Genomic DNA, 15,812 nt, shown 5'->3' on the forward strand with positions numbered 1-15,812 from the left:
AATCGTTTCACTAATTCTCAAAACTCCCAAACAACGTAACAATCTCTTTTCTTTTCTTCTCTTCTCTTCTCTCGTAACTTAAGTTTTCCCTTTTTTTTTTTTTTTCTATCCTAAACTCCCAAACTAAGCCTAAGTGCTAATTCAAGAGAATATGAATGAAACACGAGTATTCAAAGTAAGGATTGGGAAGAAAAAAAAATAAAGAAAAAAAAATAAAAAAAAATTTGATTTCAAAACCTTATAAATATATAACTTGATCAAAGTTCATACTAAATTTTCAAACGTGATTATAATTACAATTCCGATTTGTAGACTTGAACCAAACGCGCCCGTAGTTTGTGTCCTTGCGACCACAAAATTGGAAGTTCCAACTCAGAAGACCAGAAATTGGATCTTCCTAACCAAACCTGAAGGAGAAAAGTAGCAGTCATTCCTACCAACATAACAAGTCATTTGGAATGGGGAAGACTGCTAACAGTTTGTTCAGGCCCAGCAGGCGGCGCGATCAGAATTTGGGTTTTGGTACTCGGAAGAGCCCGTCCTTCCTTCGGGAGACCCAAGAGTTTGTTCTTCAACATGCTCACTTGAGTGGTGGACGACCGGGAGACCAAAATATCCTACGCTCTCCAAGATGGCTGCTAATTGCTCCAAAATGTAAAACTTAATCGTGGTAGTGTTGTAAAACTTAATCGTTGTAGTGTTGTTACTTTCTTGGAAGGAAGTTAGGAAGAACATGTTTTCCACTTCTTTCTTTTTCTTTTTTTTTTGTTTTGGCCCCCTTGAACTACTGTAAGGTAGTCATAGTATGGTAATAAAGAAAATGATCTGAGCAGCTGAGCCGAACCCAACCCATACCACCTGTTGAGTCTTATAATTGATTTCCCTCCTCTACATGTAATGATGGTAGTATTTTGATAAATCATACCACAGTTTGGTCATCTCTGCAGAGTTCAGAGAGGATCATGGCTAACGAGGGAAGTATAAAGTTCTGTTAAGAGTATCTTCTTATTGCAGGAATCTATTGAGAGGATAGGAATTACAAAAACCAGAGCATTATCCAACTGCCGACATCCAACACTAGAGATTAAATAGCGGTACACTAACTCACTCACACCTTGTCAACTTGTTGCCTACTTCTCCCAGATTTTTTTTTTTTTTTTGGTTCGGAGCAATACTTCTCCCAGATACTGTAATTCTGTTACAATAAATCTAGAAAATTTCAATCTGACTGCAAAAAAAAGAACGACTGCTGAAACCAAGGCTCACAAGTGTTGGTTGCATCTCTTTCGACGACAAAAAGTAGAACCAGAGGAGACCGAGGGTCCAAATCAAGCAACCCTCTCTGAATTCTTGCTGCTGATACTGTTTCTACTAATAAATCTACTTCATTTACAAATGGAGCTTCCACTTGAGCTCTTTCATCTCATCAAGAAGCGCTCAAAAAGGTAGGAGTACTATACCATTATTATTTGGTTCTTTACATTTTCAAGCACACACTTTTTTGGCTTTTTCGCATATCTGAACTCTTTCAGAACCCCTGACCCAAGAAAAGTTGCTTTCAAGAACTCTGATTCAAATTTTTAGCTCTCTCCCTCTATCCATCAAAAGCATTTTCAGCCACCTTTTTGCAGATTCATTTCCTTTGCTTCTTTTCTCTCCTTTTTTTGTTTCCTTTTCTGGATCGGCGGGTTTTAGAATTTAGTATGTCCTGCTTACAAGTTGGGGGAGATGATTGTGCAAAGTCCGTAGATTCTAGATCTAAGGTCATGTCCGTAATCCAAGAATATTGCTTTAAAAATGAAAAAGTGGACTGATGGTGTTTTGAACTTACTTATCTAATTGATTGCACCATTGATTTGCTTTCCTTCTCTCTTTGGTTGGTTAGTTTCAGTACATTATCCTTGAACTTGAAGATGGTAACTGGCCAAATCTAAAGATTGAAGAATAAGGTCTTGTTCACATTTGGAATTCTAACTACAAACTGCCTCGGACCTGCAACTGTTGCGTACTCCGATAAATATTGGTCCAAGAATCTTCTCTATAGTTGTGCGTGCTAAGTTTGGGAATGAAAAAGTGGACTGGAGGTGTTTTAATCGTAGGGCTTGCATTGATTTTAGTTATTAGTTACAGTTTCGTTGGGAAGTCCGCCCAACAAAAACAATCAGCATATGATTTTTTCAATAATCATCCTGCTGACAATGCCAACCCGGAAGGCAGGAAGGGCCATGATAATGTGAAATCGGCTGAGACTGACGTCAAAAAGGCACTTAATTTTAAAGGAAAGCCTCGATTTGTCCATGTTGAAGGGCTCAGTTCTTTGTATAGTAGCTTGGGGAACTTTTCCAAAGAGGAGTCAAAAGCGTTGCAGGTATGGAGCCGAATGCGCTTTTTATTACCCAGGTCAGATGCATTGCCTGAAACACTGCAGGGCATCAAAGAGGCCGCTGCAGTTTGGAAAGAGTTGTTGTCAACCGTTCAGGAAGATAAGGCCTCCAAGGCAAACAAAGTTGGAGAGGATGTAGATTGTCCATACTATGTCAGTGCGTTTAATGGCACAAAATCAAGGAGTCAGAATGCAACTCTTGAAATCCCTTGTGGTCTTGTTGAAGATTCATCTGTTACTGTGATTGGAATGCCTGATGCATTACAAGACGGTTTTCAAATTGAGCTTATTGGCTCAAAACTGTCAGATGAGCCCAGGCCTCCTTTGGTGTTGCAGTACAAGGTGTTTTTACCTGGAAAGAACCTGACAAAGGAGCCCTTTGTCATCCAAAATGCATGGGCTAATGAATCTGGGTGGGGGAAGGAGGAAAGGTGTCCTGATCGTGGCTCGACTGACTTTCTAAAAGGTTAAATCCTTGCAAAGTTTTAATCAGATAGATTTCATTTGACTCACTGTCCAAGTCTTTTGCGTGTATACTTAAACCCTACCCTCTGGCTTAGTTTTATCGGCCATCGTAATTCAATCTTGCGCATGTAATCTATAGCCTCGGAGATTTTCAATGTGGAATGCATGATTAGCTAGTATGATTCTTGTTTCCTTGGTCACTCAACTGACTTGTGCATTGGTCATGATGTATGAAGCAATTTAGATGGATGAGTTGAGACAATAATATAACTGCCGTATTTCATGTTTCAGTTGATGGGCTAGTAAAGTGCAATGCGCAGAGTGTCAGGACGGCTATGCCAGAGAATTCAAATGGGAGTAATCGTAGCAGTGACAAGTTAACCAATTTTTCTGATGGGGGTACCCATGGAAGTGCCACTTTTCCTTTCCCTTATTTTGAAGGCATTCCATTTACTGCCTCATTGTGGGTTGGGTTGGAGGGATTCCACATGACAGTCAATGGAAGGCACGAGACATCTTTCGCGTATAGAGAGGTATAGTAATATCAACGTGGAGCTCAAAATGCGTATAATAGGAGAGGATGGATGCTCATTGATCTTGCAGGAATGATAGCAATAATATCTGTTGTATGATTTTGATGCAGAAGCTTGAACCATGGTTGGTGGGTGGAGTTGAGGTGAAAGGTGGCTTGGCCACCATAGCTATCTTAGCAAAAGGATTGCCTGTTTCAAATGACCTGAATTTAGACGTTGATCTCGAGCTTCTCAAAGCTCCCTCAGTTTCCAAGAAAGAGCTTGTATTGATGATTGGTGTTTTCTCAACTGCAAATAACTTTGAGAGGCGTATGGCACTGAGAAGATCTTGGATGCAATACGATGCTGTACGCTCCGCCGAGGTGGCTGTCCGCTTCTTCATCGGTCTTGTAAGTGAGGCATCACACACTGGGCAGCTATTCTTCGAAATTACCCATTGGAAGGAAGGTTCACCACAAACTTAAGCCCTACCTACTTGAGGCTCTAACCTGATTGCTGCCAACAGTCCTTTTGATGCTTGAAATATTCGGGCTTTGCTTCTGGTTACAATAATATAAGAGACACATGCTGCTGAATTTCCACTTTCTGTTTATTTACAGCACAAGAAACAAGCAGTCAACTATGAGCTGTGGAGAGAAGCTCAAGCATACGGAGACATCCAGTTGATGCCTTTTGTTGACTATTATAGCTTGCTCAGTTTGAAAACCATCGCAATCTGCATTCTGGGGGTAGGCAAACAAAGCTCTCCACTCCACATAAAAAGGAAATATATATATATATATATATATTACAGTATGATATATATTCTCTCTGTATATATATACATGCACATTATTTATATGTCGTCTGGAGTTTATATATCTATCAACGCATTACATGATGGGCGGCACGCATTCTCGATCATTGTGACAGACTGAAATCCTGACTGCTAAATATATAATGAAGACGGACGATGATGCCTTCGTTAGAATTGATGAAGTTGTATCTAGCTTGAAGGGAAAGGCTTCTTCTTCAGACGGCCTTCTGTATGGTCATATATCGTTCGAATCATCACCCCACAGGGACAAAGAGAATAAATGGTACGTCAGTCCAGAGGTAGGTACTACTGCTGCTGCTGCTGCTGCTGCTACTCATTTTTTTTTTTTTTTTAAATTTTTGTCATATTAAATCAAATCAAATGTGGAGGTCTCTTGTCCTCTGTATATAGGAATGGCCGTATGCATCATATCCGCCGTGGGCACATGGTCCGGGTTACGTAATTTCCAGAGACATAGCGAAGTTCATCGTTGGAGGCCATCGGGAAAGGGACATTATGGTGAGAATCATCATCGTCATCAACTCTTGTTGTTTTTTTTGGAATGGTGGGAGAGTAAAAATTCCCTAATTTTTATTCATGACTAGAAGTTTTTGATGGGGTTGCAGCTGTTCAAGCTAGAGGACGTGGCTGTTGGGATATGGATAGAGCAATTCAAGAGCCTGGGACACAGCGTGAAGTACGTGGACGACGAGAGATTTTACATATCTGGGTGTGAGCCAAACTACGTTCTGGCCCATTACCAGACCCCTCGGAAGCTTCTGTGTATGTGGGAGAAGCTCCAAAAACAAAAACACCGCCACGACGGCGACCCTCCTAACTCCTGCTGTGACTGACTGATCATCATTGTCCTCCGGACGCCGCTCGACAACTTACGGTGGTGTTACTTTTTTGTGCTAGTCCAACAGCAGCAGCATCAGATGTGTGTTTTGTTCAAGGAATGACGTGTGATTATTAAATGAATAAATGATATTGGGTGTCGTGTGTGTGCGCGTGACTAGACTTCCCACTCCCGTCTCTAACATAAATTTTTTTTAAAAAAAAATAATAATAATAAATTATGATCTAATAACCAAGTATATATTTAGGAATATCTTTTTTCTTTTGCATGTCTATATAAAACTCCTCGTTACTGAATTTATTTATAACCGCCTATATTTTCGTCTTTTTACTTTTTAACCTTATTTTGTATTTTATTATTGTTTTAATCTTCATGAGTAGGATAATATTGAAATAAAAGTTTTATATTTCCTCCAAGATGGGCTAAACTATCACGAGAAATTAAATGCCAATCGAAGGGAGATTCTTGAGATTTTAAAAGTCTATTGGATGCTAAGTGATGTTTGGATTGTGAATTATTAGAGATATTTTTACTGTAGCACTTTTTGTGATGTGATGTATGTGAGATAAAAAGGTAATTGGAAAGGTAAAAAGGTGTATTGGAAATTGTAATGATGATGTAAGCAAATAAATTTTGAGAAATAAAGCCCAATCCAAACAAAGCGATATTATGCAAAACATTACGGGAGGTTTCAAGAATCATTATTATGGTCTCAAGTTTATCTGATCACTTGCCGTGCCGGACATCATACGCACAAAATAATGCTACAATTACGTCAGTGCTCTTCCCCGTTTACGTTTCTTGAAAGGTTTGCCTTTTTACGTTTCTTGAAAAGTCGCTTTGTTTACTCCAAAAAAAAAAAGAAAAGAAAAGAAAGAGTCTCTTTGTTTGTCATTGAACGGTCCGCAAGTTGTGAAATTGGAAGCGGGCTGTTCCCCATTTTTGTCTCATCTTGTCGTGGCACCTCTAGGCTCTAAACTACAGCCAACTGGAATTTGATTAGTGCGTTCAAGATGCCCAAAAAAAGTAATTAGATACCACTAAATAGGGCTGCAAACGAATCGAGCGGCTCGAATCGAGTTCGAGCCGGTTCGAGTCGAACTCGAGCTCAGAATATTAAGCTCGTTAGCTCGCGAGTCGGCTCGAGAACTTGAGTATATATATATTTTTTTTATTTTTATTTAATAATAAAATTATGTATATTATATTTATTTTTTTATTTTTTATTTTCATAGGAAAATTACGTATATATTCTTAATATTTTATTATTTATTTAAAAAATATTATTTTATTTATTTATTTAAAATAAAATACTTATTTTTTTATTTTTTTCGAGCTCAATGTCGAAAATTGCTGGCTCGTTGATCTCGAGTTCGAGTTCAAGTTTGATAAAATTTAGTCGAGACTCGGCTCGATTAACTCAAAACTCGACTCGACTCGCTCGTTTGCAGTCCTACCACTAATACTACTGCTGGTAGTGTAATTAGGTAGATACCATCGCTAATCCTACTATAAAACAAACGAAACCCTTTGTTTGGATAGTGTATTATTTGGAATAATTACTATAGTACTTTTTGTGATGTGATGTATGTGAGATAAAAAGGTGGTTGGAAATATAAAAAGGTGTGTTGGAAAATGTACCTATGATGCAAGCGAAATATTATTTGGGATAATTGGATATCCAAACATACTCGCAGCCTATTATTATACTAAAGTCGTGCTTAATTTTAGTTGTACGTGTTGAGATGTTAGTTCCCCACCTTTTTTTTGTGTTCCGAGTGGCTTGATTGTGAGAGATATAAAAGAGATGATGACGACGATGATGACGTTAGGAGGTGTAAACTGCATTAAAATTGCACCAAATGGATTCAAGAAGTGAAAGCTTCCAGCAGTTTCTTTCCTTTCGCCGCGGAAAATACTAGTACTGGCGTGAAGTATTAGTGGTGGGTGTCGTGTGGTTTCTGACTCAAAAAATTATGCGACTCGACACGTTGCAGTGCGGGCTCCACACACAAACCCATTATTATTGTAATTTCGAACCCGAAAAAAATAAAAAGTATGAAAGGTCGGTAGAAAAAAGTCATCGACACGGCATGAGTTGAGTCTATCTAACATGATGTATTTTAGGTGTTAGACCTTTAGAAAAATAATAATATATTAATTATGAATAATATATATAAATGTATAGAATAATAGTAGTAATTGTTAGCATGTATAAATAAATAATAAATTGAGTGACATTTCAGGTGTATCGATAAATGCTTATTTAGAGTACCGTTAAAAAAAAAAATTCTTTATATTTATGGACACAAGCCATCATGATAATAAATTTTGCTGTTTTATAATTGAAACGAGGGGTTAAGTTTTTGTAAATTCAATATTCTTATTGAGAAAATCAACATAAATACATTCTTCTATCTTAGCCCATTGCTTTGCTCGTCTAAGCCTTTCCTTCGTGAATCCTGCACTACATTCTACTCCGACCATCACGTGTCCTTGCTCGTATTACAATTTACAAACACACAATTTTCTCAATCTTTGGCCAGCATACATCAATTTGAGCATTAAACTCCTACAATTAGTTAATGGAATTTGCTGCATATGGATTAGGATGACCAGTCTTTCTTCACCTTTTCGTTTCTTAACAATTATTGGCCTTTCGCCGCAGCCATCAATGCATCCTCTTTTTTTTTTTTGAAATAAATTTTATATACACTGACAGTGTATACATTATTATCACCGTTTGATTCATGATATGCGTGTAAATAATAAATTTTAAATTCAAATTTTACACAGTTATCATTCATCCAACGCTGACAGTGTACATGCTGAGAAAAGATTAACTCTTTTATTTTTTTCACCACGAACGTGAAAAAGTGTTAATAAAAAAAAAAGGAAAAAAAAATAATCTCAATCGTACCGCCAGCGCGTTTACCAAATAATAATAATAATTAAAAAAGAAAAGGAAAAAATGCATCTCACGCAACCTTAATTAATTTTAATTACCTTCTCCGAGTCGAGGAAGGATTTAGGAAAGCACTTCCAAAATAGTATAAAAAGGACCCGCCCCGAGCCAGGTTCCAATTTTCGTCCCTCGCTACTCAACAAATTCTCAGGTATCCCCATCTCTGCACAAGAAAGGAAAAAAAAAAAAAAAAAAACCCTAATTTCTCTCTCCGTCAGATCGATTTATTTACTATCCTTCAATTCAGCAAATTAAAATCACCACACCAGCGATTCGTCTGCTCTTATTTTGAAGTAGTATTATTATTTCACGCAGCAAGAAAGGGAAAATAATTACTAGTAGCAACAAAAATTCTGATCGAGTTTTGAAGAGTAAATCGAAGATGGTAGCGGAAGCAGCAGCAGCAGATATATTGTTTCATCAAAGCGGTTCGGTTCAATATCATCTTTGCGTTTCTTCCAAGAAGATGCCGCCGTCTCCCATCGAAATCGATGCCCTGCCTACTCCGCCGACGACTCCCACCACCGTCTTTCAAGCCGCTTCTGGCGTCCAAATCTCTCGCTCTGAATCCGTACGTCTCTCTGTCTACTACGATTTTACTTTTCTTTCTATTCATATATGCACTTCCAGTTTTGTTTGTTAGTTTAGAATTGCTTGATTTTTTTTTCCTTTGCTGTTCAAATTAGGGTTTCTGGTCCACCCCAACCCACCCCCCCCCCCGGTTTATTGACCTGATTATTGGGTTTTTTTTTGGGTTTGTTGGATTTAGTTACTATTCCTCCGCTAGATTTCTGTCAAAATTGTCTCTTGTCTGGAGTGGGTTTAGGTTTTTACCTTCTGATTGTCAAGTTGTGTTCTTTGCTTGCTTATTAGAAGTTTTTTTCCTTAAAAAAAAAAAGATTCTTGGACGCTGTTTTTTCCCATTTTCTTCAATTATAAAAAGAGAGAGGAAAGTAAAAACTGTAAGGTTTCTGGAATGGCCAGGGAATGAGGTTTATGATGCTCTACAATTACCATCAGGAATCTGAACTGTAACACCTCAGAAATTGTTACACAACTTAATGTTGATCGTGTATAGATATATTGGACTTCTCTTGGATAAGATGTAGTAAATAGCTGGGTATGGTGAAGTATGCGGCTACGTCATACATTGTGATTCTTTCTAGCAAAGGTCGCTCGCTCCTGCTAAACACCCAAGCACCGCATACCACTTTCGCTTTTGATACGCATTACAGTTCAGTAGATTTTATTTGATGCTCTTGGGTGTTTAGCTAAACATATACTTGCTGATTTTTGGTGGTTCCCTCCTCCTCCTCCCCCCCCCCCCCCAAGAAACAAAAAAAAAATCCTTTTGTATAGCAATTTTTTTCAAATAATATTTCGCTTGCATGATAAACACATTTTTTAATCCACCTTTTTATCTCACATACATCATATTACAAAAAGTACTACATTGATTATTCCAAATAATATTTCAAACAATACTCTATCCAAACTTGCATCGACATGTATATTGTGCATTATATCTGACTTTCTATTTTATTAGTATCAGGCCCTGGGTTGCTCAACCAGTATCCAAACTACAACTTATGTAGACTCTCCAAGGAACATTAAGTTTCTTCCGACTATCCGTTCAGGAAGCCATACGGATGTTGGTCGCCGCAGATCCAATGAAGACGAACACATTTGCATAGACGATCTCTCTACCTGTTTGGGTCCTCTCTGCACATGGCTTCTGCCTAGTTCATTTTATGCTATTTTTGATGGTCATGGGGGTTGTGATGCCGCATCGTATGTTAAAAAGAATGCCATGAGATTCTTCTTTGAAGATGCTGAGCTGCCAAAAAATTCTGACATCAACAAATCATTTTTGGAGGAGTTGGAAAATTCCCATCGCAGAGCATTTTTGGTTGCTGATCAAGCCTTGGCTGATGAACGTAGTATTGATGCATCCTGCGGAACGACAGCAATTACTGCTCTTGTACTTGGAAAGCATCTTTTGATTGCAAATGCTGGCGACTCTCGTGCTGTTCTGAGCAGGAAAGGAGATGCTGTTCAGTTGTCTCAAGATCATAGACCCTCCTCTGTTGTTGAAAGGAAGAGGGTTGAGGATTTAGGTGGCGTAATAGAATATGGATATCTAAATGGTGAACTTGCTGTTACTCGGGCTCTTGGAGACTGGTGCATGAAACTTCCTTTTGGCGCCGCATCGCCTCTGACTGCTGAACCAGAGGTACAACACATTTTGCTATCCGAGGATGATGAATTCTTGATCATTGGGTGTGATGGGATATGGGATGTTATGTCAAACCAGGACGCTGTCAGCCTGGTTCGTCGCAAGCTTAGGCTGCACGGTGACCCACAGCAGTGTGCCAGAGAACTCGTGGATCAAGCTCTGTGCAGGGCGTCAGGTGACAACCTCACAGTAATTGTTGTCTGCTTTAGTCCTGTAGATCGTCAAGATCCGGTTGCCTCTCAAAGACCGAGGCTCAGGTGGTGCAAGCTGCGCAGTTTACTGGAAGGCAACTGAGTGTATGCTTCATATTGTTTTGTGGAACGAGACAAAAAAAAAAGAAAAAAAAAAAGAAAGAGACTAGTGTGTAAATAGACACAATTGTTCTGAAGAAATTATTTTTATCTGTTTTGTGGTTGCTTCAGATTTACCGAGAAAAAGCAGCCAGCAGTTTTGTGCGGGTAGAGGGATAGAAATGGTGGTGTTTGTAGCTGCATTTAAAAAATAAAAAATAAAAAATTGTCTGTGTTTAAATGCAAGGAGTTCACTTGTACTAGTGGTGAACTGGAGCATCCTGTTTTAGGGGATGTCTTCCCTACACGTAAAAAATCAATTCTATTTATTCAAATTAGTTTCCAGTGTATCTTTGGTTTGGTGTCTAGCTTTTCTCCGGGGAAGCATGTTGCTTTCTTGTGGAATATGTGGCAAAAAGAGATTTATTTTTATTTCTGAAAGACCCTGGACGGTGTGGTGTGTGTCTGGGGTCTTGAGCAAGCTGCTTAGGGGTATAGGTTGTAATTGCATTTGGGACGCTGCTGTACTGTACGGTGAATAATAATAAGCAGATGATGGCTGATAATTTTTGTGAGGACCCAAATTCCTGGCCACGAGGACGGAGGATATAATAGATATGGATGGTGCGTAACAGTAGCAAACAGCCACGAGCAGCCTATCAGAAAAGGAATGAGAGTACGCGTTGGGCGGCAGCCGAAGCAAGCAAAAGAATAAAGAGGAGAAGAAAAGGAACATATTTAAAAAAAAAAAAAAATTGTTTGTTGGCCTTTTTACCGCCAGTGCATGCACGCACTTTAATTTGTTGTCCTCACACTTTTTCAATTTAACTGACAAAAAATTGACACAGAGAGCTCCTCTTAGCTAGAAGCCGAAGAGGAAAAAAAAAAACAAAAGAAAATAGATTAAAGATCCTCTGTTAACTTAGTGCCGCTTTTTTTTTTTTTTTTTTTTAGCAACGATATATTTTGTATAATCTACTCTATCATGATCTAGAGGAAGGGGGAGCGTAAGAAGATTGTGATAGAGGCTAGTAAATATACAGATTCAACTAAATCAAGTGAGTGCTATCCTTAGATTGCTATAACATAATTTTTAGATTTTTTTCGCCGCTGCTGATGAGATTTGAACCCACGACGACATCAGCCCGAATTGATTCTTTTCCTGTGTTCAATTGACTGCGCATTAGGCATTAGACAAATTGGATACAATACCAACCAACAAAAGTCAAAGAGGACGACGAATTGAATGGGCATGTAAACTCGCACAGCTCACCTCATTGGGGAAAATGCTCCTACTACTAGCCTTCTATTGAGGAGAGAGGGGAAAAAAAAAAGGAGAGAAGAGAATACAAAATGGTCAAAAAAGAGGGAGCAGGCAGCGCGCCCTACTGAGTCCTACAGTGACCCGATCCGCCCTTCAATCCTCCTCTCCTCGTCCTTGGCTGTTTGTTAGTTAATTGGTTAAAAGAGTATTTTTTTTGCCTTTTCCTCCGGTCCAGATTGGATCCAGCCTATCCTCCTCCTTTTCTCCTCCTCTCAGCCCTCAAATTATTCGTCGTTCAAGAAATGGCAATGGCCAGCAGCATCGCCAGACGAAAGGCCGCCTCGCCTTTTCTGTCCCCCGAAAATATCAAGTCCTGCTATTCTTTTTTTCTCACCACCAGAGGCTTCGCTTCCGCCTCTGATGACAACGACGTCGTCGTCATCGGTGGTGGACCCGGCGGATATGTCGCCGCCATCAAAGCTGCCCAGCTCGGTCTCAAAACCACCTGCATCGAGAAACGTGGCTCTCTCGGCGGCACCTGTCTCAACGTCGGTTGTATCCCTTCCAAGGTACCTCCTCCTCCTCCTCCTCCTATGTTTTCCCCTTTTTTGGGTTTCTTCTCTCTCCCTCTTTCTTTACATGGCTTCTGCTTCTTCTTCTTTTTTCCATTTGTTTTTTTTTTCTCTCAAAGACTTTTATAGGATTCCACCAAATCTATTTATGTTTGTTATTTATTTGTCTCTTCAACCGTTCAATTCTTTTTTTTTGGGGGGGGGGGGGAATTTTGATTAGCTGAGCTTATGATAGATTGATGAGGCTGTGAATTCTGATTTATTTCTGTTGTTATATTGTCTTTTCTTTTTCTAATTTAATTAATGCAATTTCGAATTGAGCTGCTCTTTCTTTCTCTTTTCTTTTCTTTTAAGTTCTTCCTAAGTGAGGTTGAAGTTGGTGGTGAACTGCTGAAATTTTTATGGAGCTTTGAATACTTTGAATTTGATTTCGATGAACCTGTGCATTTCAGAGAACAATTCACCTTGGGTGTACCTCAAGTATTACTATCTATGTCACTATGTGACTTGACTGCTGATTCTGATTTTTTTTCAAACTAAGCAATAACTGATATTAAATTGCTGAAATGTCCGAAAAGGGAAAAGGGAAAGGTCGAACTTATATTGCAGATACACTTGACGATTTATATCAGTGATTAGTGTGCAATTATAGAGTGTAAAGGGTTTCTTTTGTGCTTTCTCAGTGCCACTAGGGCGAAGTATGCTCTTCATATTCACAACTTCATTTGCAACGTACAAGTTACTGTATCTTAGAGGGGTGTTGTATGTTGTTGCAATGATTTTTTATTGTACGTGCTGTTAAACTAATTAGCTTGTGCAATGTGGTGGAAATTAGGCATTCTCCTATTAAGGCTCATCTATGAGAAACATGGCAATCTAGATGTTCTTGATTGGTTTGAGGTAGTTCTTCCTCCAGTAATAATCACCTTGTGATTCGGTAGGATATCTGAGCTGCATCTATATTCTTACTGATTTGGCTCTTTCTTAGCATTCCACTTAAAAAAAAAAAAACTCATCGTCTTAATATTCTTATAAGTCTCTGCCTGTGAAATCTCTGCCTGTGAAATACGTGGGAAATTTCCAAAGGTTGTCGCTGAGTGTTTTAGGTTTTCACATTATCTCGTTTGCTATTCATGTCTTTGAATTCAAATTTGTTTTTCTCGAAATGATTGCAGGGCCATCCTTTACAATAATTGAATAATCATCAAGCGGACTCTCGCTCATGGCTATTTTTGACAGCATAAATGTTGCTTTACTTTCCGCCCTTGCCCATCTGGTTGATAATTTTGCTAAATTTTGAGATAGCTGACCAGTTTTGCACTTTACCTACCATAACTGGTACCTTATTCTGGATTTGCTGCTGAACTTTAGCAAATTTATCCTTGTTGTACAGGCACTTCTTCATTCGTCACACATGTTCCATGAAGCCAAGCATTCTTTTGCCAGTCATGGAGTGAAACTCTCTTCTGTTGAAGTTGATCTACCAGCTATGTTGGCCCAGAAAGATAAAGCTGTGTCTAACTTGACCCGAGGTATTGAAGGTCTGTTCAAGAAGAACAAAGTCAACTATGTTAAGGGTTATGGCAAATTTCTCTCCCCTTCAGAGGTTTCTGTTGACACCATTGAAGGTGGTAATACTGTTGTGAAAGGGAAGAATATAATAATCGCCACTGGTTCTGATGTCAAGAGTCTACCCGGGGTAGCCATTGATGAGCAGAGAATTGTGTCATCAACTGGTGCTTTGTCCTTGTCAGAAGTCCCCAAGAAACTGGTTGTTATTGGAGCTGGGTATATTGGCCTTGAAATGGGCTCTGTTTGGGGGCGTCTTGGCTCTGAGGTAACTGTTGTTGAATTTGCACCTGATATTGTTCCAACCATGGACGGCGAAATCCGCAAACAATTCCAGCGTGCCCTTGAGAAACAGAAGATGAAATTTATGCTCAAAACCAAGGTTGTATCAGTTGACACTGCTGGGGAGACAGTGAAGTTGACGCTTGAGTCAGCTGATGGTGGTAAACAGAGCACTCTTGAAGCTGATGTTGTCCTTGTATCCGCAGGAAGAATTCCGTTTACTGCTGGACTTGGATTGGACAAGATAGGTGTTGAAACTGACAAGGCTGGTCGGGTCCTAGTCAACGAAAAATTTGCCACAAATATCCCTGGGGTATACGCTATTGGTGATGTTATTCCAGGACCAATGTTGGCGCACAAGGCAGAAGAGGATGGTGTTGCATGTGTGGAATTCATTGCTGGGAAGGAAGGTCACGTGGATTATGATATGGTTCCTGGAGTTGTTTATACACACCCTGAGGTGGCATCTGTTGGAAAAACTGAGGAGCAGGTGAAGGCCCTCGGGGTCCAATATCGTGTTGGAAAGTTCCCTTTCATGGCAAACAGCAGGGCCAAGGCAATTGATGATGCCGAGGGAATTGTCAAGATACTTGCAGAGAAGGAGACTGACAAGATATTGGGTGTCCATATAATGTCACCGAATGCTGGGGAGCTTATTCACGAGGCTGTGCTAGCTTTGCAGTATGGGGCAGCAAGTGAGGATATTGCTCGTACTTGCCATGCACATCCCACAATGAGTGAGGCTCTTAAAGAAGCTGCCATGGCAACATATGACAAGCCCATTCACATATAGATGCCTTATATCTTGTTATTATTGCTTTATTTTCCCTCTGAGAATTATGATGACTTGGAAAGGCTTTCTGATTCCTTCGTGTTACTTTAGTACATCACTTGAGTGAAAAATATCTACTTTTCTTGTTGCTGTTCCCTCATCTGGGATCAAAGTACCGAGTGGGAATATTTCCTCTTCGCATGTTGATATGCAAAATAACTAAGAGGTGGACATGGATTTAAACATTTCTGAGTTACTCTGCACTAATTTCACGGCTGCCTGGAGTAGATGTTTTGTTACTGTTCATTGTGTTATGTACAGAAGGTAGAAGCCTTTGCTTAATGTTGGTTGTGTCATATAAAGGAGGAACAATCTGCAGCGACATTTTGATAGTCTTAATTTGCAAGATCCGCCAAGACTCGAGATTGAAACCTCCACCTTGTCACACACCTTAAGACATAATACAGCTGATGATGAGAGCCTTACAGGAGTCTTTTGAATCTTGCTTATTGCACTCTACATATGTATACGCAAGGAAGGATTACAAGGATCAAGGAGGGATCCGTAGCTTCTGTTCAAGCAGTTTATGTACAGCCGTGTGTATGACCCCTACTATTGCAGGAGGCATGATTATGAAAACCTAAAGAGCCGAGCAGCTGCTGCCTTTGATGGTCCTAAAACTTTGTGACGAGAATTTCAAGAATAATCAACTTAAGAGAAACACAACAACCTCTAGATTATAGTCAGACGGTCCAAAATTTTTGTGATGTTATTTTGATGACTATATTGTTTGATCAAAGGAGGTCAAGTGTGAGACAAGTGATTT

The 15,812-nt window shown here is 39.4% G+C and overlaps 3 protein-coding genes across 12 annotated transcripts; all 3 read left to right on the plus strand.

Annotated features, from left to right (window-relative positions):
- Window positions 1-293: 293 nt before the first annotated feature.
- LOC113735304 (hydroxyproline O-galactosyltransferase GALT3-like) lies at window positions 294-5,175 on the plus strand. Of its 9 annotated transcripts, none has more exons than XM_072081621.1 (8): window positions 294-1,445; window positions 1,886-2,849; window positions 3,140-3,381; window positions 3,492-3,770; window positions 3,981-4,109; window positions 4,294-4,476; window positions 4,567-4,696; window positions 4,783-5,175. In XM_072081621.1, the coding sequence occupies exons 2-8, from the start codon at window positions 2,066-2,068 to the stop codon at window positions 4,911-4,913; spliced, it is 1,878 nt and encodes a 625-aa protein (XP_071937722.1). In that variant the 5' UTR covers window positions 294-1,445; window positions 1,886-2,065; the 3' UTR covers window positions 4,914-5,175. The 9 variants fall into 9 exon arrangements, with proteins under 9 accessions (XP_071937722.1, XP_071937723.1, XP_071937724.1 ...); XM_072081622.1 differs by having other exon boundaries at window positions 4,786-5,175; XM_072081623.1 differs by having other exon boundaries at window positions 4,804-5,175.
- Window positions 5,176-8,113: 2,938 nt separating this feature from the next.
- On the plus strand, window positions 8,114-10,877 carry LOC113733845 (probable protein phosphatase 2C 49). 2 transcript variants are annotated; one of them, XM_027260043.2, is made up of 2 exons: window positions 8,114-8,572; window positions 9,548-10,877. In XM_027260043.2, the coding sequence occupies exons 1-2, from the start codon at window positions 8,384-8,386 to the stop codon at window positions 10,529-10,531; spliced, it is 1,173 nt and encodes a 390-aa protein (XP_027115844.1). In that variant the 5' UTR covers window positions 8,114-8,383; the 3' UTR covers window positions 10,532-10,877. The 2 variants fall into 2 exon arrangements, with proteins under 2 accessions (XP_027115844.1, XP_027115845.1); XM_027260044.2 differs by having other exon boundaries at window positions 9,554-10,877.
- An 888-nt stretch (window positions 10,878-11,765) lies between these two features.
- Window positions 11,766-15,231, plus strand: LOC113733844 (dihydrolipoyl dehydrogenase, mitochondrial). The gene is made up of 2 exons (XM_027260042.2): window positions 11,766-12,360; window positions 13,757-15,231. Exons 1-2 carry the CDS (start codon window positions 12,094-12,096, stop codon window positions 15,005-15,007), a joined length of 1,518 nt encoding a protein of 505 aa, XP_027115843.1. The 5' UTR covers window positions 11,766-12,093; the 3' UTR covers window positions 15,008-15,231.
- The last annotated feature ends 581 nt before the right edge of the window (window positions 15,232-15,812 follow it).

This window comes from Coffea arabica, chromosome 3c (assembly GCF_036785885.1).
Source record: "Coffea arabica cultivar ET-39 chromosome 3c, Coffea Arabica ET-39 HiFi, whole genome shotgun sequence".
Lineage (NCBI taxonomy): Eukaryota > Viridiplantae > Streptophyta > Magnoliopsida > Gentianales > Rubiaceae > Coffea > Coffea arabica.

Bases quoted from the DNA above. Each gene is read 5' to 3' on its own strand.
- LOC113735304 (XM_072081617.1), top strand. From the start codon at position 2,066: ATGAAAAAGTGGACTGGAGGTGTTTTAATCGTAGGGCTTGCATTGATT. The intron at 2,850-3,139 runs GTTAAATCCTTG...TTCATGTTTCAG, and splicing joins CTCGACTGACTTTCTAAAAG to TTGATGGGCTAGTAAAGTGC. The intron at 3,382-3,491 runs GTATAGTAATAT...ATTTTGATGCAG, and splicing joins CATCTTTCGCGTATAGAGAG to AAGCTTGAACCATGGTTGGT.
- LOC113733845 (XM_027260043.2), top strand. From the start codon at position 8,384: ATGGTAGCGGAAGCAGCAGCAGCAGATATATTGTTTCATCAAAGCGGT. The intron at 8,573-9,547 runs GTACGTCTCTCT...CTATTTTATTAG, and splicing joins AAATCTCTCGCTCTGAATCC to TATCAGGCCCTGGGTTGCTC.
- LOC113733844 (XM_027260042.2), top strand. From the start codon at position 12,094: ATGGCAATGGCCAGCAGCATCGCCAGACGAAAGGCCGCCTCGCCTTTT. The intron at 12,361-13,756 runs GTACCTCCTCCT...CTTGTTGTACAG, and splicing joins TCGGTTGTATCCCTTCCAAG to GCACTTCTTCATTCGTCACA.